The 19,420-nt window shown below is 57.9% G+C and overlaps 7 protein-coding genes across 7 annotated transcripts; 4 read left to right on the forward strand and 3 right to left on the reverse strand.

Annotated features, from left to right (window-relative positions):
- Nucleotides 1-199: 199 nt before the first annotated feature.
- MKK02DRAFT_28265 (uncharacterized protein) lies at nucleotides 200-3,118 on the forward strand (the record flags this gene model as incomplete). The annotated part of the gene is made up of 6 exons (XM_053087521.1): nucleotides 200-278; nucleotides 313-840; nucleotides 1,066-1,778; nucleotides 1,823-2,765; nucleotides 2,795-2,848; nucleotides 3,000-3,118. The coding sequence occupies 6 exons, from the start codon at nucleotides 200-202 to the stop codon at nucleotides 3,116-3,118; spliced, it is 2,436 nt and encodes an 811-aa protein (XP_052944326.1).
- A 692-nt stretch (nucleotides 3,119-3,810) lies between these two features.
- MKK02DRAFT_38079 (putative d-arabinitol 2-dehydrogenase) lies at nucleotides 3,811-5,568 on the forward strand (the record flags this gene model as incomplete). The annotated part of the gene is made up of 10 exons (XM_053089915.1): nucleotides 3,811-4,038; nucleotides 4,192-4,290; nucleotides 4,340-4,404; nucleotides 4,450-4,529; nucleotides 4,574-4,695; nucleotides 4,893-4,986; nucleotides 5,033-5,115; nucleotides 5,159-5,277; nucleotides 5,321-5,408; nucleotides 5,452-5,568. The coding sequence occupies 10 exons, from the start codon at nucleotides 3,811-3,813 to the stop codon at nucleotides 5,566-5,568; spliced, it is 1,095 nt and encodes a 364-aa protein (XP_052944327.1).
- Nucleotides 5,569-6,136: 568 nt separating this feature from the next.
- Nucleotides 6,137-9,631, reverse strand: MKK02DRAFT_16726 (uncharacterized protein; the record flags this gene model as incomplete). Its single annotated transcript, XM_053085676.1, has 4 exons — nucleotides 6,137-6,878; nucleotides 7,046-7,317; nucleotides 7,348-7,600; nucleotides 7,632-9,631. 4 exons carry the CDS (start codon nucleotides 9,629-9,631, stop codon nucleotides 6,137-6,139), a joined length of 3,267 nt encoding a protein of 1,088 aa, XP_052944328.1.
- A 1,907-nt stretch (nucleotides 9,632-11,538) lies between these two features.
- MKK02DRAFT_5538 (uncharacterized protein) lies at nucleotides 11,539-13,091 on the reverse strand (the record flags this gene model as incomplete). The annotated part of the gene is made up of 6 exons (XM_053093673.1): nucleotides 11,539-11,718; nucleotides 11,750-12,092; nucleotides 12,124-12,278; nucleotides 12,309-12,552; nucleotides 12,769-12,904; nucleotides 13,031-13,091. Coding segments are annotated over 6 exons (1,119 nt in total), but the record flags the coding sequence as incomplete, so codon positions are not given.
- A 203-nt stretch (nucleotides 13,092-13,294) lies between these two features.
- On the forward strand, nucleotides 13,295-16,223 carry MKK02DRAFT_38081 (WD40-repeat-containing domain protein; the record flags this gene model as incomplete). The annotated part of the gene is made up of 7 exons (XM_053089916.1): nucleotides 13,295-13,332; nucleotides 13,380-13,530; nucleotides 13,564-14,387; nucleotides 14,419-15,226; nucleotides 15,259-15,408; nucleotides 15,442-15,578; nucleotides 15,623-16,223. 7 exons carry the CDS (start codon nucleotides 13,295-13,297, stop codon nucleotides 16,221-16,223), a joined length of 2,709 nt encoding a protein of 902 aa, XP_052944330.1.
- A 247-nt stretch (nucleotides 16,224-16,470) lies between these two features.
- MKK02DRAFT_38082 (uncharacterized protein) lies at nucleotides 16,471-17,290 on the reverse strand (the record flags this gene model as incomplete). The annotated part of the gene is made up of 4 exons (XM_053089917.1): nucleotides 16,471-16,754; nucleotides 16,800-17,035; nucleotides 17,085-17,149; nucleotides 17,198-17,290. 4 exons carry the CDS (start codon nucleotides 17,288-17,290, stop codon nucleotides 16,471-16,473), a joined length of 678 nt encoding a protein of 225 aa, XP_052944331.1.
- A 1,118-nt stretch (nucleotides 17,291-18,408) lies between these two features.
- On the forward strand, nucleotides 18,409-19,228 carry MKK02DRAFT_38083 (uncharacterized protein; the record flags this gene model as incomplete). Its single annotated transcript, XM_053089918.1, has 4 exons — nucleotides 18,409-18,501; nucleotides 18,550-18,614; nucleotides 18,664-18,899; nucleotides 18,945-19,228. The coding sequence occupies 4 exons, from the start codon at nucleotides 18,409-18,411 to the stop codon at nucleotides 19,226-19,228; spliced, it is 678 nt and encodes a 225-aa protein (XP_052944332.1).
- Between the last annotated feature and the right edge of the window lie 192 nt (nucleotides 19,229-19,420).

The raw sequence follows: 19,420 nt of genomic DNA on the forward strand, positions 1-19,420 counted from the left end.
CTCTCCCTGTTATGTGCATAAATACCACGTCATGCGTCAGTCGCGTCGCGTCGCGTGACATTGAATCGAAATCCTACTCATCCTTTTTCCCTTCCTTCTCTCATCACCCCTTGGCAGTTGGACAACGGTCGTCTCGGAGCGCATCGCCCAGTTGACCGCAGAAGGTTACACCGATCCACTGTGGATGTCTTATGCTGGCATGACCACAAGAGATCCAGCACTGAGGGTCAAGGAGGATCTCAAGGGCAGCCGCACAGGCCGTTGGGCCCGCTGGCTCGGTGAGTTATCACCGTCATTTAGGCTGATCCTTAGACACCCATATCGGTCTCGGCACCTCACTACCTCTTTCCCGGAATGTATCGATTTACGCCCACGTCCTGGATGCCTCCGTCGACGCCCTGACCATTCGATCTGACCGAGGCGTCCAGGAGTGCGAAAAGGCCGTTATCATGTCCCTCGGTCCCAGCCTCAACTCGGCGAGCGGAGGCAAGTTCAACTTTGTCTCCGGTACCCACCCCAGCGTCAAGCTCAATCCCGGGTGGACTTTCGTCGATTACCCGGCCAACCAGCCCAGGACCGCTGAGCTGAATGCCAAAGCCGCGTCCCTCATGCGGGACGACTTGCGTATTCAGAGCACGGACAGGACCCCGCGGTCCAAGGGCCGTCAAGGCCAGATGACTCAGGCGGCTCAAGCGAGCACGGTTGCTGCGCTGGCATGCGTCCGTACCATCGACAGCCCAGGAACGCCGGTCCTTTCCGCATGCATCGCGTCGGATATCACCGTCGAAGCATTCAATGCCAAACCCGGGGAGAAGTTGGGGTTCTATGACCAGCATACTGGTCAAGGCCCCAACTCGATCGACCAACACTGGCGGCTCGCCACCGGGGAGTTTACTAGACCTCCTGCCGAGATCCACCACTCCACATTCGACCTCTTCTCGGGCACCTTGTCCACCAAATCTCTGTGACTCGCCATCCTTCTCACCGCTCGGATGCTCCTCCTCCTCTGCCCCATCATCCTTCGAGTCCACGACTCTCGGGTCGCCACTCTTCTGTGCGATGGAGCAATGGCGTCAATCTTCGACGACCGGCCGGACACACGCGAACGGCTCAATATTTTTCTCTCCGGGGACAAGCAGTTTGATGCCATCCAGCTCGTCGACCTGGTCCAAGTCGCCTTTGTCGAGCTGGATTGGGATTGCTGCTGGAACGAGAACTGGCAGCGACTCGCTGGTCAACCGGTGATCGTCATGTACGGGCCCATACACAAGCGACGATACTCCCTCATGATACCCTCGTATCATGCTGGCATACTCAAGTATGACAGCTCCGTCGCGCTCGAGCTCGAAGCCATCCTCGTAATCATCGCTCGCATTGCCGCCTCGGCGGAAGAAGCCGATCTCACCAAGGCCAAGTCCATGGAATGGCCCAGGGAGGAAGACGCTCTCCGGTCATGCCTTATCGATCTTCGCCAGCACGTCGAGGCCGAGCTGAAGAGTGCCGGACTCGACAAGGAACTTCGGGATGCCATGCAGGTATACTCTGCCTTGCGCCGAGACTCAAATGAGCCGCGGAGGAGAGCAGACGGTCTGGAAGCGGAGCGGAGGAAGAAGGATCATGCGGTAGCTGCAGATAACGCAGCTGGCTCGGGAAGCGCCAAGCAAGGTGGAGGAGGGGCCGATGCAGGCAACAAGGGCGACGAGAGCGAGGAGCCATTCCAGGTGTCTGCCCCGAACGTCGAGCTGGATCTTGGTGCTGATACGCCTATTTCCACTGGTGTGAGTGCTCTCCTCTTATATAAAAGTCACGGCTGACAGCCTAGATCGCCCTAGAGCGATCAACAAACTTCCGCTCGTCCGCTACATTCCGCATTACCCATGGTATATACGCACTTGGCGACAAGCAGTTACCCACCCGCCGAGCTCAGTACAATTCGCTAGGAGAGCTACTCGTACGGCTGGAAGAGGAGGGCGTCAACGGGATCTCTGGCCAGAGTCCTCCCTTTCCTCCCGATTTCGACGCGTCGGCGAGGGAGCAGTGGTTGATGGCGCTCCCCAAGGGCACGCACCTGTTCCGCGCAGCCGCCACGGCTGTGAGCCATCCAGCTCGTGGGCTTACAGGTGATGCGGGTACGGCTTATGCCCATGAGCATCTTGGTCTATGGTCCAACGCGGGTCACAAACGTAATCTGGAGAATTGGACATCTACTCGGACCATCGGAGCGGCGTTCCAGGAGCTCGCAAGCCCGGCGTACTTCGCAACGGCAACGTCCAAGACGTTGCACAAGATACGGCGGTGCCTCGATTGTTCGCAGCCGGCGATCACGGATCAGAACGGACAGCATCGGAACTGCACGCTGGACGGGGCATCGCGGACTAGCCAGCGTGGCTATCGGCGGCTCAGGTTCGCGCACGAGCTTCTGAACGAGCCATACGTCACCTCGACGGTGCCAGATATCGCCGAATTCTTAGACGATCTCGGTCTCGAGCTCGGGTCTAGCGCGGACATACTCGTTGAATACCATCACCTCCTTGCCGACCTCCCCTTCATCCCATCCGTGGCCGAGCTCCAACCCGCAACCCTCGATATACCTCCTATCGTCCGGTATAAAAAAGCTTCCAAGAATCATCCTCAGCAACTCTGGGCCGCCACGGTAGACCGACTACTCTCCGTCCGCCCCGGCGTCGATGGAGTCCGTACAGATCAGCCTCGCATGCTGAACCCGGAGGAGGAGGAGTTGCAGCCTCTATGGAACGCTGTGGTGAGTGAGTTGATCGTGGGCTGATGACGAGAGAGAGGGGTAGTGATTGGGTGATACCAGGGTGGACTGCCTCGGTGGCGAAGGGATGTGTGTCGATAAGGGAGAGGTGCTGGGTCACAAATTGTCAACTGTCGAGGAGCCGGTGTGTTTGCAACTGTGCTAGAGGGGGGACAAGCTGCAGTGCATGTTGGTAAGCGGTTGCTAGCTGTCTACCTAGACTGTGTACACTACTGTAAAGGCAGAGCCAAACCGTCTTTTACTCCACAACGCGAGTGCTGTGCCCTCGTTGCTGAAGGTTGGGTTCCAGGAGCCACTAGTTCGCTCACCCTTCTATACTCCGTCGCCCACGCCCATTAAGTCACCGCGCACAGATTCTGCTTTCTCCAACCACCAGAGGATACGTGTGTACAATGCGAGGTCATTCGAGGCAAACACACAAAGAAACATCTTAGTATGTACATACCATAGGAACGGAGGGGAGGCCTTGCGCGCAGGTGTATACTAGGTATAAGCAGCACAGAAAGGGCAGGGTAGGGGACTTATCCGCACTCGATAGGCGACAGTGCCAAGAGCTGGATCAACCCAGGCGCTCGGCCCGTTCATCGGAAGGGTTCAAGGGTCCTCACGGGTTTGCCGAGTGTATGTCGTCGTGGACGGCCACTTTGCCTGGATTCCAGCTCCTCATTCCTCGACGCGAGGTGACCCTTGATCTTGCAATTCTCCCTTGTCCGCGCCAGCATGGACGAGACCAATGCATGCGTGGGATGGAACGATGGTCTTCGTGGCGCCCTGAATCCAAGCAAAGCTGAGCAACAAGCACCGGGGAGCTCTCATTCAGAGCTACTCGAGGCTACAGACTGCATATACATACAAGCAAGTATTCCGGCTGGCTGTTACGTCATCGGGCCGACGGCTTCGCTCCGAAGACCCGAGATGCGCTAGTACAGTATACTGTGCCAAAGTTGGCTTTGATACAGCACTGACGATCTCTGTTGCCTGTCCTGAAAAAGCGTCTACAGCTATACGTTTAACATACCTCTTCGTGCGCAATGGCGAGCATGATCCGCGCTACCACCATGACTGCTCGAGCGGTTTCACGATCCTCTCTATCGCTCCGGCCCACTCAACTCCCTCTGCTCCTCCGCGGATTCGCCGATTCCAAAGCACTCGCCCAGAGCCCCCAGGACGGGCAGTACTCTGCAGGCTACGACAAGCACCGCAAGGAGGTGACACCGAAGCTTGCTGGCGTCAGTGGAGAGTTTGAGTTCGCACACAAGGTATGTCTCATAGCTGCTTGGCAAGGCTTCAAGCGTGGTAGCGGGCTCAAAGCTGGATGGCATGAGTGGAGGATCTCAACCCCTGTTCTGTATGGTGGCGATATCTGTCTACCTCTCTGGGCTAGCATGGAGCGACTGATAGCTGATGAACAGCAACCAAAAGCTGGCGACGACATCGGACACGATGTCCAAGGTCCCGGCCACGGTAAGCACTCCAAGCGAACTCTTGCCAGTTTGAGTATGGATGGCAAAGTGAGCAGCCCTCTCTTTCGTCCTACTCAGAGAAGCCACTGACTGTCAGGTCTGCGTCGTGACAGGTGCGGCAAGAGGTCTCGGAAACATGATGGCACGGACCTTTGTGGAGAGGTACGCCATCTCACCCTTTCGGTCAAGCAATCGCTAACGCAGCAGCGGTGCCGATGCTATCGTGCTCATCGATCTCAAACAGGCCGATGCCGAGGCTGCTGCGAAGGATCTGACAGACTGGTTCGGTACGTCAAGTCCTCTTGATTCGGTATCTCGGCTGATGTTCAAGTGGAGCACGGTGATGCCCAACCGGGAGAGATCAAAGCGATTGGTCTAGGCTGCGACGTGTCTAGCGAAGCGAGCGTCAAAGCTACCTTCGCCAAGATTAAGGAAGAGTTCGGTCGCGTTGACGTGAGTCTTCTCTCTCACTCTTTGCTCGAATAGGATGGAATGCGAGCATGGCACGCATAGATGGGGAGAATCGTGTATAGGCTGCACCAAGACGGTATTGGACAGGAGAGGCGGAGGAGTTGGGGGTCGGACATGCGGAAATTGAGGCGGTCGGGCAGTAAAAGAAAAGCAGGGTTGAAATGACGCTGAAAAGGCAGGCCTGTGTGACTGCTGCTGGCATTGTCGAGAACTTTGTCGCCCACGAGTACCCGACCGACAAAATTCGCAAGCTGCTCGACATCAACATCATGGGTTGGTCTTCTGACTCCCGCGCAGTAGTAGTGTAGCTGATCAAAAGGCACTTGGTTCTGCGCTCTGGAAGCCGCCAAGCTCATGCCAGAAGGGGGGTCGATCACCATGATCGGAAGCATGTCTGGATCGGTAAGCATCCCGCCTTGTAGTTGATCTTGTGACTGACTGTTAGGTCGTGAACGTTCCCCAACCTCAAACTCCATACAACTTCTCCAAAGCTGCTGTGCGGCACATGGCTAGATCGCTTGCTGTCGAGTGGGCCACTCAAAACATTCGCGTGAACTGCATCTCGTACGTTTCCTGTGTAGCTTCCGCGGACGCTACTGATCTACAGACCCGGTTATACCCTGACCAACCTGACCAAGGTGATTCTCGACGCCAACACCAAGCTCCGAGACGAATGGCTTCACCGTATTCCCATGGTGCGTACTTCCCCCTGGCGCCAGATGGGAGCTGATATCCTAGGGACGAATGGCAGACCCCTCCGACTTGAAGGGCGCAGTCATCCTCCTCGGGTCGGACGCCAGCAAGTACATAACCGGGGCAGAGATCACCATCGACGGGGGTTACACGTGCTTGTAAAGCACGATATTTCTACCACAATCTAAGTGACATTTAGCATGCAAATCTTCATCGGATTGCCAGCTGATCTTTGACGGAACTCCAATTGTCTGACACCTTCGTCAGTTTTACGTGTGCTCACCCCATGGACACCGCTGCGCTCACCTCTCGCTCCATCCTCTCTCTCTTCCTTTCCCCGCCTTCTCCCTCATCTCCCTCCAGCTGCGCCAACTTTAGTTCCCCTTGTTCTCCTACTCCTTCCCTCCCCATCCCCTCTCCCTCCTCTTCCCCCTCTACCTCCTCAGTGCTCCCCCCTCTTCCCTCATCTTCCCCCTTTTCCCCCTCTTACCCTCTCCTCCATACACCCTTTCTCCTTGTCCGTTTCTTTGGGCAGCACCCATACACAACCACCTTACTCGCCGCTCCTCCCTACTCTTCTCTCCTTCTGCCCACACTCCCCTACAGCATTTCGTTGACCGCGATAACCCCGATCGCATGTAATGTTGTGGCATGCCAAAGTCTCTGCTACACAACGTCTAATTCACAGCTAGCACAACCTATAAACAAATTAGCGAAATCGAAAGAACATCTAAAACTCCATCCCCCACGTCCTCCCCGGCCAATACCCCACCATCCCCTCTTCTGCCGAGCTCATCGCTTCAATCGGAGGTATGACTCCTCCCCCTCCTATCCATGCTCTTCGCAGATTTCCCCTCTCCTCCAAGTATTGCAGCACCTCGTTAACCTCCATCCTATCCATCACGATCCCCATCCTCGAGCGGAGGTCCATCTGACTATCAGCTATACCCCACAACCAACAAGAGAAACCCACGGTGAGTACTCCAGGCCGAGCCATCACATACCCCACCGCACACTTCAAGCACCGCTCCCAGTCCTCCTTGAGCATCTCCCCAAAGATATCCACCCATCGCCTGGGTCGTACCCGGATGTTCTTGCGCGGTACCGCATGTGTCCAGTCATCCCAATGTTGGGTCGAGATGAGCCTGGGGGTGTCGTATCCTGCCCAAAACACCTCGGGTGGCGAGTCCGCCGCAAGCGATGCGCATACCGCAAAGAGGGTAGAAGAGGGGTAGTTGGCGTCGAGTTGGGCGCGAGTGAGCCCGTCTGGGCCGGCGGTATGGACGAGGTCCAGAATGTGGTTTACCTCGGCGTGGACATCCTCGTACTGATCGGGCCAAGTGGCTAGGGTAGGACCGAGATGGGGTACGGGAAGGATGGCGAGTTGCGTGGAGGGCGCGTCCTTGACCTTGACGACGTTATAGTCAAACTCGAAAGCGGTATCATCTATCATCAGCACGTCCAAGTTAGAACTCACCTAGCTGCCGAGTGTTGTATGTGCTCCGCAGGTACCGGACAGGACGGAACTCCTTGTAATCGAAGTCGATATCCGCCTTATATCAGCTTAGCCTTGCGTCCACTCACCACTCCGTCAGACGTCATTTCCAAAAGCGCAGCAATTTCTCCCGCCGAACATAACCCCCTCCACTCCATCTCCTCGGTCTCGAGCTTCTCCTCCATCGCCCTGGCCTCGGAGAACATCTCGCCTGGCATGGGCCCGTCGGTATAGGTGTTCCAGGTATTGCTGTAGCCAAAGTATCGCGAAGTGGCGCTAGCACTGTTCTGCTTGACGAACGCTCTCTCGTCTACGAGATTGTTGACCTCGGACATGCGCGATTGGGTGGGATAGCACGCGAGGAAGGCGGTCGCGGTGGGTTGGTCGTAGATTTCGTTTGGGGTAGAGACAACCATCTGAATTAGCCCAGCCAAGCGTTTGCTCACCTTGAGACACGCCCTCAACAATCCCCGAGAGCGATCCATTGACCCCAAGCGCATCTCCTTTGGCTCATGCTTGAGCGGCACCATACCGAACCCCGCGAGTTTGGTTTCGTCGCTGGTCCCAGCGTCGTTGACATGGTACAGAGTCGGCTGCTCGACTTTGGCATGGGTCCATTCCTGCTGTACCACATCGGCGTGACTGGCGGGCAGGTCCGGTATTTTGACCTCGGGGCGCCGAGCGACGATACCAAGACGCCTAAAGTCAGCCTTGCCAAAGCCAAACTCACAGATCCTGCTTCCTGATGTGAGACCGCAAAAACTCGACATGATGCTTGAGGTCAAAGTCGGCCGTACTGTCGGGATCCTCGTCAATCAACTCGCCCATCCCCCTATGCGCCATCCACACATCATACCACGCCTGCTCCAGCCGCTCAAAGTACTGTTGCTTCCCCGCAGTCGCGATGATCTTTTTGAAGCGATGCAAAAAGGTCTGATGGCCGACATCCGGAAAGACCTGGAGGACGGCTTGACGTCCTCTGGCTCGACCGCGAGACCGGGCGCGGACGATAGCCTCCACGTCGAGCAGAAGATCATCCTCTTTTGGCGTCCACTCGTGGCGTCGACGCTGACCTTTGACGGGGACTAAGTCAGCCAAGCCAATTATAGACTTACGAGACTTGGGCGGCTGCCTGTCCTGCAGTTCCTTCCTCTTCGCTGCTACGGCCACCTCCCTCTCCACTCGCGCCTGCGCCGGCTTCACTCTCGTTGATAGCCTGACCGCATCTTGGATCGCCGCGTCGCTAAGATTGGACCGATTCGGGAGCGTAAGGGTGTGATGCGTGACAAAGTTGATGACGTCCGAGGTACAGGTCACGCCAGCCACCTCGCAAGCCTGCAAGATACGATTCTCCCACTCCCGCTTGGTCGTCGTCCGCATCTCGGCGAGCTTTTCCCGCAGACTCCGCTGATTCCTGGCCCGTCGCTCCTGCAGCGCCTTGGCCGTGACCACTTCTTGTTGGGCTATCCGAGTAGCCCGATCTTGCGCTTGCCGCGCCCGGCGAACCAGCTCATCCCGAACAAAGGTAATCGACAAGGCGTTCTCGTACGCAAACGCCTCGATGTCCTCATCCGAGGTGATCTTGGGTACGCCCCGACGCCAGTCGATCTGCGCGTCGATCGCCGCCCTTTGCTCTTCAAGAATCCGGATATCACTCCGCCACCTCGCTCCCGACCGCATCAGCCTGAGCGTGTCGGTATCTGGCTCCAGGGTGCTGGTGATGCGGGCGGTGTGAGGTAGGCCGACAGCGACGTTGGACTGGAGGGGTGGGAGGGCCTTGGGGTCTCGCTCGACGCAGGCGTCGCGCGTGACCGACCAGTAGATGTCCCGCTCCGCGGCTGTGGAGATTGGAAGCATACCGAGGAGACCGGCTGGGTCCGCAGCGATGTGATACACCGGGGCGTGTTTGTGGACGACAAAGTGAGTCGCCTGAGTAACGGCGTCCGGCACCTTGAAGTACTGGTTGATGGGACCGGGAACGGTAACGTCCGCGTCTTCCGCGTCGCACGCTCGCAGCGGCGACAAGAGGCCAAAGAGGCAGAGGGTGTTGAGGAGGGTGCGGTATTTTGCCTTGGTCCCGGCGCCGGCGAACCCGTTGACCGGCCGAAAGTTGTGCGGGACGTCCTTGAGGCGGGTCTTTGTATTCTCCGGCTCCGACAGCCATTGATCCAGGTCCTCATCGTACGAGGTTGAGAAGATGCACTGGTAGAAAGTGCCGACCGGAATATCCTCAAAGATGAGAGGCAGAGCGAAGACGTTGTGTGATATGCTCGACCTGGATGTCGGGATGGTCTCGACCAGCGCCTCGAACAGGCGCCGTACCCGGACCCAGCGACCCGAAATGTACCCGAGCAGCGTAGCAGCAACGCCCGGCTGCTTGATAAGGGCGTTCCGACGGAGCGTAGCGGGCGAATCGTCCTTGAGAGCTCGCCGAATGACTATAGTTTTGGCGCTGATGGACACCTGACCAGCCACCTTGGCTTCGGTGAAGGCCTGCTCCTCGACCTGCCGCCGTGGCGCCCTCTTCGGCACCCACTGCAAAGACGCCGAGGTAGTGTCCGAGAGCTTGGAGATGTAGTTGTCGATCTCGGTCTGGGCTGTGTCAGGCAGCCAGATCACCTGCTGCTGGATCCACCGACCGGTGGTAGTAGGGATCGAGCACATGGTGGTTTTGATCCGCCCGTCGGTCTCTAGCGCCCGGATGCCTTCTTTGAAGACGCGCCGGTCCATCTTGTACCCGAGCGCGGGGGCAAAGGGCGCGTCCGTCCCGGCGACCGCGTAGGTCCATTCCCGATGGGCGGATTGGAGCTTTGTATCGCTCATGACGGGACCGTACGCCCGAAGGGCCTCGACGAGCTCGTTGCTGCGCGAGATTAGACCCATGTCGACGCGTCGTTTGGGGACGGTGGGTGAGGCGGGGGCACGGGTGGCGGCGGCGACGATGGGGACGGGGACGAGTGACTTCCAAAGTGACGCCGGGTTTGGAGCAACAAACTCGCTTTGCGTAGGTTGACCTGAGCCGCTTGCAGCTTCTGCCTGTTCCTTTCCTCCTCGCCGAGCTCGTTTCGCTGGCGGCGACGCTGCAGCTGAACGAGCCCGCTTCTTTGATGGATCCACCTCGAGCATGACGACATCATCCATGTCGCCCGCTTCTGGCGCCGTTGATTCCTTTGGCCTCGTTGTCTGAGAGGGGGAGGCGACATCGCCGAGCGCCTCGCTGGGAGCGACCGGGGTTAGATTCTTCCGGCCGCGACCTCGCCTCCTTGGAGGTGCGTCAGGAATGTTCGCAACGGCCGATGTAGGGAGTTGACTTGTCGAAGCCACAGGGTCCGTCACCTCTGGCTGTGGAGCGACCGAGGCGGATTGATTTCGAGGTCGACCCCGCCTTGATGGCGCTGCCGATGGCTCCACCGACGCTGACGGCTGCTTCCGTGGGCGCCCCTTCTTTGCCGGTGCGTCGGCCGGGACTGCCGCCTCGACCGGTGCCGACGCGCTGCTTGGACCGTCCTCCGCGCGATCTGCCTCGCCGGCCTGCGAATCCAGCTCATCCACCTCTGTCGCCTTCTCTCCAATCAACTCCATCAACTCCTCCTTGTCTCCATCCTCCTCCAGCTCTTCCTCCGACTCCTCTTTCCCCTTGCTCCCCTTCTTCCCCTTCTTCTTGCTCGACTTGCCCCTGGCAAATTTGTCATAGAAGGCCGGGGTATGCCCTAGCTTCAGCTGCTCGGCAGTGACCGGAGGCGGCTTCCCGAGACCAGAGTACTCGGCCGGGGCAGGCACGAGCTTTTTGACGCTCTTGACCCAGATGAGCACTGGCGGGAGCGACGGATGGGGGAGGACCTGGCCGATGATGAGGCGCTTGACCGTACCCTCCTCATCGACCACGTGGATGTATTTTCGAGGCCGGCCGCGGACCTGTATGGTGGTATTGTAGAGGGTCTGCTTCTTGGCCTTTGTCGGCGGGGCAGAGGGATCCGCTTCTAGGTCGGGGCTTCGAGCACGCTTGGTCGGTTTCCCGTCCGACTTGCGGGGCTTCCGCGTCCCCGCGTCCTTGCGCCTCGCGGGCTTGACTTCCCGGTAGAAGTGGGCGATCTTTGAGTCGCGCTCGATCGCAGTGAGCGTCTCCTCCGCTTCGTGCCAGAACGTCTCTGCGTCCGGGACAAACTTGCGAAATTTAAGGGATGCCCAGCGTCCGGCCTCGGGTGGGGTAGGGGGATGTTTGGCATCGTCGAGGGGCTGCCCGTTCGCGAGCATGTAGGTGCGATAGGCGGGGACAGTGAACATCCGCAACCGCCGTTCCTTGCCGGCGAACTCGATGACCGAGCAGTAGGCCGATTCCAGCATCGCCGGCGGGAGCCGCATGTCCTCGCCTCGGACAAAGTAGAACTCGATGACTCGTTTGTAGACACCATGAAGCGCATCGTGAATATCCTGAGGTCAGTTGGGTTGATAGAGGACTTACCGAGTACGTGACGCCCTCTTGCCCGGCTTGCACGACAACGTCGATGATTTGCCGCTCGAGTGTGCGGGTCATAGCAATGGCGCCGGCGTAGCTGTACGGCTCGATAAAGTCTGGAGTCAGCTATGCCAAACCATGACCTACCTTGCGGGGAATACGTAGAAACAACCACTTCCTCCTGCACTGTGGCGGACGGCTTGGGCGGACCCTTGTAGTCGGGATTGAACTTGGTCAACCGCAGGCAGTCAACGCGTTTCGGGCCGACCGCCAGGCGCTCGACTACACCGTTCATGACTAGCGATGCGAGGACTCGCGTCATTGCTCGGCGGTGGCGGAGCAAGGTCTGATGATTCCAGCCCTGTCGTCAGCAAAGTCAAGACGAGACTCACAATCATAGCGAGCAGATTCCTAGCTTTTAGAAGATGGTTCTGCAGGGCGGGATGATCCAAAAGCTGAAGCAGGCGCTCCTTGACGATATGACCGTTCATCAGTTCCGGCTCCGTAATGGGGCGAAAGTCAAAGCCGGTCAAGCCTGTTCCGCCATTGTCGTCGATGGCTGGATCGTCCTCGTCCTCGGCGGGAGCGGGATCGGATGTTGGAGCCGGCGCTGGCGCAGATCCCGGAAGGGGGCCGAGCTTCTTGATGGCGCGATAGTTTTCGTTCAACTCCAGGAAGGGGTGGAAGACGAGGAGGTTGGTAATGGAGCCGTGGAGTACAGCGGGTACTTTGGCACTACCATCAGCCCAGCTTGATTATCACTTACCATAACCCAGCATCAGTCAACACCTTCATATAGTAGAACGTGGAGCCCTGACTCGCGCCGACCATCGGACCCAGCTCGATAGCGGTGATGCCCTTCTCGCGGGACCGAGCCGCGAGCTGGAGCATGTGTAGCACAGGCAGGGTGAGTTTTGGGATCTAATCAGCTTCGTCCTTGACTGTTCTCACCTTTTGATGGGACCCGGTCAATCGAAAGTACACCTCGTCGTCCGTACACCTGATCCGCAATCTGCTACCCCACTTTGCCGCCAGTCCCGCCAAATCCGTCTTGTCGACCGGGTCTCCTCCCAGCTCGGCATCATCTTCGTCCAGAAATGTGAACAAAACCGTTCCGTCTTCCCCCTTGATCTGGTCCAGACCTTTCTGCCCCCCCTTGCCTTTGCCTTTCGCATCCTCTCCTTGGGCCGCCGCTCTCTTCCCAAGGCGATTCCGCTCCTGATCCGCCCGCTTGACAGCCACCGCCTCCTTGCTGGTCTTGTGCTGCTCTCCCGCCAGATGAAATGCCATCTCCCGCCCCCGCTTGCCCTCGCTGTAGAGCTGGTTGAAGTCCACCTCGACGGCAGCTTCGGGCGGGGAATAGTCGGCCGGAAGAGGCGCCGAGCCGAGTTGAAGCGACTCGCCCGTGGACCCGAGCGGGTACGTGCTGATGGCAATCCGGATGGACGGGTGCTGACATAGCAACGTATAGATATACGCAAACGATGTCGCGTCGAGATATGAATCCCGCTTCGCCAGGTGCTCCTGCAGCCTCAACACATCCGACCCTGTTGATCAGCCCAAATTCTGACGCGACTGGACCACCTCCACCGAGCGTTCGAGTCGGGCGTGCTTTTGTCGCACAACAGCCGGGCTCGAACCCTCGACTAGTGCGCGGTTGTCAATAAACTTACCCAAGACACCTTCATACGCGACATACTCGATGCACGCGTCGAGGACTTCGTGGATGCGCATGGCGAGTGTGGTGTCTGCTAGAGTCAGTGTATCATAGGTGTAGGTATGAGTAGAAGAGGAAGGTGAGAGGGATTGAGTTGAGGGTGAGGTTGAAAGGCGGAATTAAATTTCTGGCTGCTGTGTGGAGCCCCTCAGTGGTCAGTCTCGTAATGCTCAACCTGTCTCAAAGATTTCCACCTCCACCACCTACTATACCATACACTATGAACGCTTCCAGCTCAAAGCGAGGTCTAAAGACAAGGTCAGCTGGTGCGAGCTAGATGAGGATCAAGCAGAGCTGACGATCAGCTTCCGAGCTTCCCCTCGGTCACTCAAACCGATCTATACAGGCGGACCGGCGATTCTCACACAGGATGGCCAGTGGCTCATTTCGACACTGGGCGAGGAGGTCCAAGTGACCGAGGTGGAGACTGGTCTGCCTGTTGCTCGTATTCGAGGTGTAAGTATCTTTGTATACCGCAGCTGATGTTAGGACACCACTGCCATCACCTCCCTCGCAATCTCTTACCATACCTCCCCACCAACCCTAATCACGGCGCACCAGTCCCAGACACTCCGCTTCTACCCACTCCCCGCTTCCATTCCGGATCATCCCCTGTCCCTCAGCTACACCCGCCAGCTTCCAAAAGCGCACTCAGCTAGCATCCTTGTCAGCTGCGTCTCGCCCGACAACACCCTGCTCGCTACCGGTTCGTCGGACGGGATCGTCAAAGTCTGGGATCTCGCGGGAGGCTATGTCACGCATCTCTTCCGAGGGCATGGCGGACCCGTATCAGCTCTGCGGTTCAACTTCCCCCAAGGCGAAGAAAGGCGGATGGAGCTGTTGACGGGATCGACGGATGGGCGGGTCAGGGTGTTTGACCTCAAAGATGCGTCGACTAGGGCCGGAGGAGGCGGAGCCAAGGCGAGGGCAGTGCTGGAGGGACATGTGAGCGTGGTACGAGGGATCGACGTGACGAGTGATGGTCGATGGGCCGTCACGGGCGGAAGGGACAAGGTTGTCCTTGTTTGGGATTTGCACGGAAAGGAGAGCAAGAAGGGAAAGGAGAAGGAGTCGCCCAAGCTCGTCCAGACCATCATTGCGGGAGAGCAGGTCGAGTCCGTCGGCTTGCTGCCTATGGACGGTGTGTTGGGTCTGCCAGCGGGACGGCTGAGGTGCTGGACCGGAGGAGAGAAGGGCGCGGTGAAGCTGTGGGATGTGTACAAGGGGGAAGAAGTGGGTCAAATGGGAATCGTGGAGGGCGTAGACGAGGCAGAGGTGGACGAGGACGAGCAGAGAGGGATCATCAACGTATTGTGAGTAGGGCTCTAGACTGTGCTGATTCAGACACGACGCATCCTCCTCCAGCCTGATCTCTATCCACGCCGACCAGAACATCATCTTCCACTTGCTCGAAACTGGTCTGCCCACCCGCCAGGTCATCGGCTTCAACGACGAAATCATCGACGCCACCTTCCTTACCCACCCTTCATCCGACGAGAGCCCTCACTCCCACCTCGCCCTCGCTACCAATTCCAACCTCATCCGCCTCTACTCCCTATCTACCTTTTCCGCGACCCTCCTCTCCGGCCACAAAGACATGGTGCTCTGCCTCGACAAGTCGCCAGACTACAGCCTCCTCGCGAGTGGGTCCAAAGACAATACCGCTCGTGTCTGGGCGCCATCGACAGAAGGCAAATGGCAGTGCATGGCGATCTGCGAAGGGCACGCCGAGTCTATCGGAGCTGTCGCCTTGTCGCGCAAATCCTCTTCTCCAAAATTCCTCGTCACTGCGAGTCAGGACCGGACGTTGAAGCTCTGGGACCTCACCTCTGCTACACCCGGAACGACGTCCAAGCCAAAGTCTCTAGGCACGATTCGGGCACACGAAAAGGACATCAACTCGCTCGACATCTCGCCGAACGACCGCTTTTTGGCGTCGGGCTCGCAGGATAAGCTCGTCAAGATCTACGCTATAGATTTTGACGAAAACAAAGCCGGAGCGACCGGCGCGCTCAAGCCGCTCGGGACGTGCAAGGGGCACAGGCGAGGTGTGTGGACCGTCAGATTCAGTAAGACGGACAGGGTGGTGGCGAGTGGAGCGGCGGATCGGACCGTCAAGCTTTGGAGTCTGGACGATTATACTTGTCTCAAGGTAAGCAGAAGGTTTGACCAAACTGACATCAGACGTTTGAGGGGCATACCAACGCTGTACTGCGGGTCGACTTCCTCTCGGCCGGCATGCAACTCGTCACTTCGGCATCGGACGGACTGGTCAAGCTCTGGAATATACGGGACGAGTCCTGCGTCAAGACCCTGGACAACCACGAGGACAAGGTGAGCTTGTACCTTATGCTCAGCTGACAACAGATCTGGTCTCTCGCTATCGCGTCTGACGAGTCCACCATCGTCTCTGCCGGAGCCGACTCCATTGCGACTTTCTGGGAAGACTCGTCCGAGGTGGAACAGCAGGAAAAGAATGATGCTTTGATTGCGAGCGTTCAAAGGTGAGCTACGAGTTTGTCAATCTCCTGATCAAGCTAACAGTCAGTGAACAAGACTTTACGAATTACCTCGCTCTGAAAAACTACCGCCAAGCGATCCTCCTCGCTCTTTCCATGTCCCAACCCAAACGTCTCCTCACACTCTTCACCGCCCTCCTCGCTGCCCCCTCCGACGCCTCCTCGCCCTCCTACTCTGGCTCTCCCGAAGTAGACCAGGTCCTCGCCACCCTCCCACCGCTAGACCTTGTCCGTCTCCTCAAGATGATCCGGGACTGGAACGCCAATGCGCGTACATCCCCCGTAGCCCAGGCTATCCTCTCTGCGATTCTCAGACTGCGCACCGCCGACGACCTCGTGGCGGCCTTTGAGAAGGCGACGGCTGTACCGGATCTTTTGGACGATTCGGTGGTCACCGATGAAGTGGAGGAGGCGGCCGAGGCGGGCAAGCAGCAGCAGCAGGGCGGGAGGCAGAGGAAGAAGGGAGAGACGACCGTCAGCTTGCCAGAGCTGATGGATGGGTTGATCCCGTATTCCGAGCGACACTTTGTCCGGCTGGAGAAGCTGGTACAGGAGAGCTATATGCTGGATTATATAGTGGGAGAGATGGACGGTGGAGTGTTAGGGACGGAGATCCTGGATCTTAGCTAGGTAGTCATCAGATGCAATATATTGGCTCCCCTTCGGAGCGGTCCTCTGGTCGTAAAATCAGTGATACATGTCTAGTGTCCGAAGAGTCAACATAGAAAACAGAACTCGAAAGAGATCGTAACTAGCCTGGGCTCCCATCTGCCCTCTCGCTCCGTCGCGTCCCCTGAGCAGACATGTCCCTCTGGACATGCACACAGTCCGCCCCATCCTGCATCTTCCCTCCGTCCGTGCCAATTCCTCACTCTCCCTACAAGGCCAACCCCGCACCGAGCACCGCTCCCACACCCATAATGCCCCAGCCCAACAATCCCGCCGATCCAGTCATCTGTGACGCCGCCCTTGGCTCTGCCGCCGCGCGCGAGACAGACGCCTGGGCCGACGCAAGGACGTTCGAGTTGACCGATGTCTGGTACTGGGGGTATTCCTGCACGGTGCCTTTCGGGACAATGACGGTGGCGACGTCCGGCGCCTTGGTGACGGATGCGGTCCAGGTCGCTTTGGTCCAGTATCCATTTCCGGTATCGTAGTCGTCTGACCATTAGCTCTGATATGGGTTTGAGGTAGATCTGAACTTACAGGTGGTGGTCCTCATCGGTGGGGGAAGAGCGGTGTCTTGGCCAACTCGGGGGGTGGTAGCGGTACCGGTCGCGGCTGCGGTGGTTGCTGTAGTCACGCGCGCCGTACTTCTAGATATCGAGGATGAGGACGAAGTTATCACGACAGCCGCCCGCGAGGAGCTGCTGCTGCTGCTCAAACCGACAACACCGCCTGGAACGGATGTAACCGCGCTAGCTCCGCCCGTGAGTGTTCGGCTACGAAATCAGCTTGATCCCCAACGAATTGACTTTGGTCGCGACGTACAGAGTCTGCGTGGTAGGTACCCCGAGCGCGTTCGTCCCTGTCGAGATGACGAGCGTGTCACCATCCTATACATCAGCGCGGCCCTAGCGGCGCGAACCGCGAAGACAACTTACGACATATGGCAAAGTGTAAGTTATAATCTGCGCCATGGTCACCCCCGCGAGCGCGAGGTGAGCGAGCACAAAGCTGAGTGTGGGCGAGCGCATTTTGGTGCGGGTAGGGTTCGGGAATGGGGGGAAGGTGGGTTGTGAAGGATGTCGCGAGTACCGAGCGGAGCGGCGATCGAAGATTGAATTAATCCGTTGTTCTAGGTGGTGGCGGGTTGAAATTTGAGTGAGTCTTTGGGATGTTTCGGTGGTGATTCTGCGAGAGGGAGGTGCGCGCTGTACTCTCTGTGGCGAGGAGTGGATGTATAGGTGTAGTATGGATGTCAACAGATGGTGGATTGACGGTCTTTGAGTGAAAGGTAAGTTGAGAGCCCCTGAGCTGTTTTCAGAGTTCGATGACGAGAGTCAAACAGAGCCAAGCCAAGCAAAGCACAGCCGCAAGGTGAAATAGGCGCGTCAGTCACAAGGGCCTATCTGGGCTGAGTCTAGTTAGGCCCACTGACCACCTCTAATGCCGGTATCTCCGGTCTGTGGCGGCCCCTTGCGTTTCAGCTCCTCCACCACTTTTGACCTCGCATCATATCCTTCCTACACCACTTACAGCTCAGTATCAACGCTTACACTCGCCACACGCCCCGACAGATACCTCCGCCAATCTTCATTGGCGGAGGTATCTGTCGGGGCGTGTGGCGAGTGTAAGCGTTGATACTGAGCTGTAAGTGGTGTAGGAAGGATATGATGCGAGGTCAAAAGTGGTGGAGGAGCTGAAACGCAAGGGGCCGCCACAGACCGGAGATACCGGCATTAGAGGTGGTCAGTGGGCCTAACTAGACTCAGCCCAGATAGGCCCTTGTGACTGACGCGCCTATTTCACCTTGCGGCTGTGCTTTGCTTGGCTTGGCTCTGTTTGACTCTCGTCATCGAACTCTGAAAACAGCTCAGGGGCTCTCAACTTACCTTTCACTCAAAGACCGTCAATCCACCATCTGTTGACATCCATACTACACCTATACATCCACTCCTCGCCACAGAGAGTACAGCGCGCACCTCCCTCTCGCAGAATCACCACCGAAACATCCCAAAGACTCACTCAAATTTCAACCCGCCACCACCTAGAACAACGGATTAATTCAATCTTCGATCGCCGCTCCGCTCGGTACTCGCGACATCCTTCACAACCCACCTTCCCCCCATTCCCGAACCCTACCCGCACCAAAATGCGCTCGCCCACACTCAGCTTTGTGCTCGCTCACCTCGCGCTCGCGGGGGTGACCATGGCGCAGATTATAACTTACACTTTGCCATATGTCGTAAGTTGTCTTCGCGGTTCGCGCCGCTAGGGCCGCGCTGATGTATAGGATGGTGACACGCTCGTCATCTCGACAGGGACGAACGCGCTCGGGGTACCTACCACGCAGACTCTGTACGTCGCGACCAAAGTCAATTCGTTGGGGATCAAGCTGATTTCGTAGCCGAACACTCACGGGCGGAGCTAGCGCGGTTACATCCGTTCCAGGCGGTGTTGTCGGTTTGAGCAGCAGCAGCAGCTCCTCGCGGGCGGCTGTCGTGATAACTTCGTCCTCATCCTCGATATCTAGAAGTACGGCGCGCGTGACTACAGCAACCACCGCAGCCGCGACCGGTACCGCTACCACCCCCCGAGTTGGCCAAGACACCGCTCTTCCCCCACCGATGAGGACCACCACCTGTAAGTTCAGATCTACCTCAAACCCATATCAGAGCTAATGGTCAGACGACTACGATACCGGAAATGGATACTGGACCAAAGCGACCTGGACCGCATCCGTCACCAAGGCGCCGGACGTCGCCACCGTCATTGTCCCGAAAGGCACCGTGCAGGAATACCCCCAGTACCAGACATCGGTCAACTCGAACGTCCTTGCGTCGGCCCAGGCGTCTGTCTCGCGCGCGGCGGCAGAGCCAAGGGCGGCGTCACAGATGACTGGATCGGCGGGATTGTTGGGCTGGGGCATTATGGGTGTGGGAGCGGTGCTCGGTGCGGGGTTGGCCTTGTAGGGAGAGTGAGGAATTGGCACGGACGGAGGGAAGATGCAGGATGGGGCGGACTGTGTGCATGTCCAGAGGGACATGTCTGCTCAGGGGACGCGACGGAGCGAGAGGGCAGATGGGAGCCCAGGCTAGTTACGATCTCTTTCGAGTTCTGTTTTCTATGTTGACTCTTCGGACACTAGACATGTATCACTGATT

Source organism: Dioszegia hungarica, assembly GCF_025882075.1.
Source record: "Dioszegia hungarica strain PDD-24b-2 chromosome Unknown MKK02contig_15, whole genome shotgun sequence".
In the NCBI taxonomy this organism is placed as follows: domain Eukaryota; kingdom Fungi; phylum Basidiomycota; class Tremellomycetes; order Tremellales; family Bulleribasidiaceae; genus Dioszegia; species Dioszegia hungarica.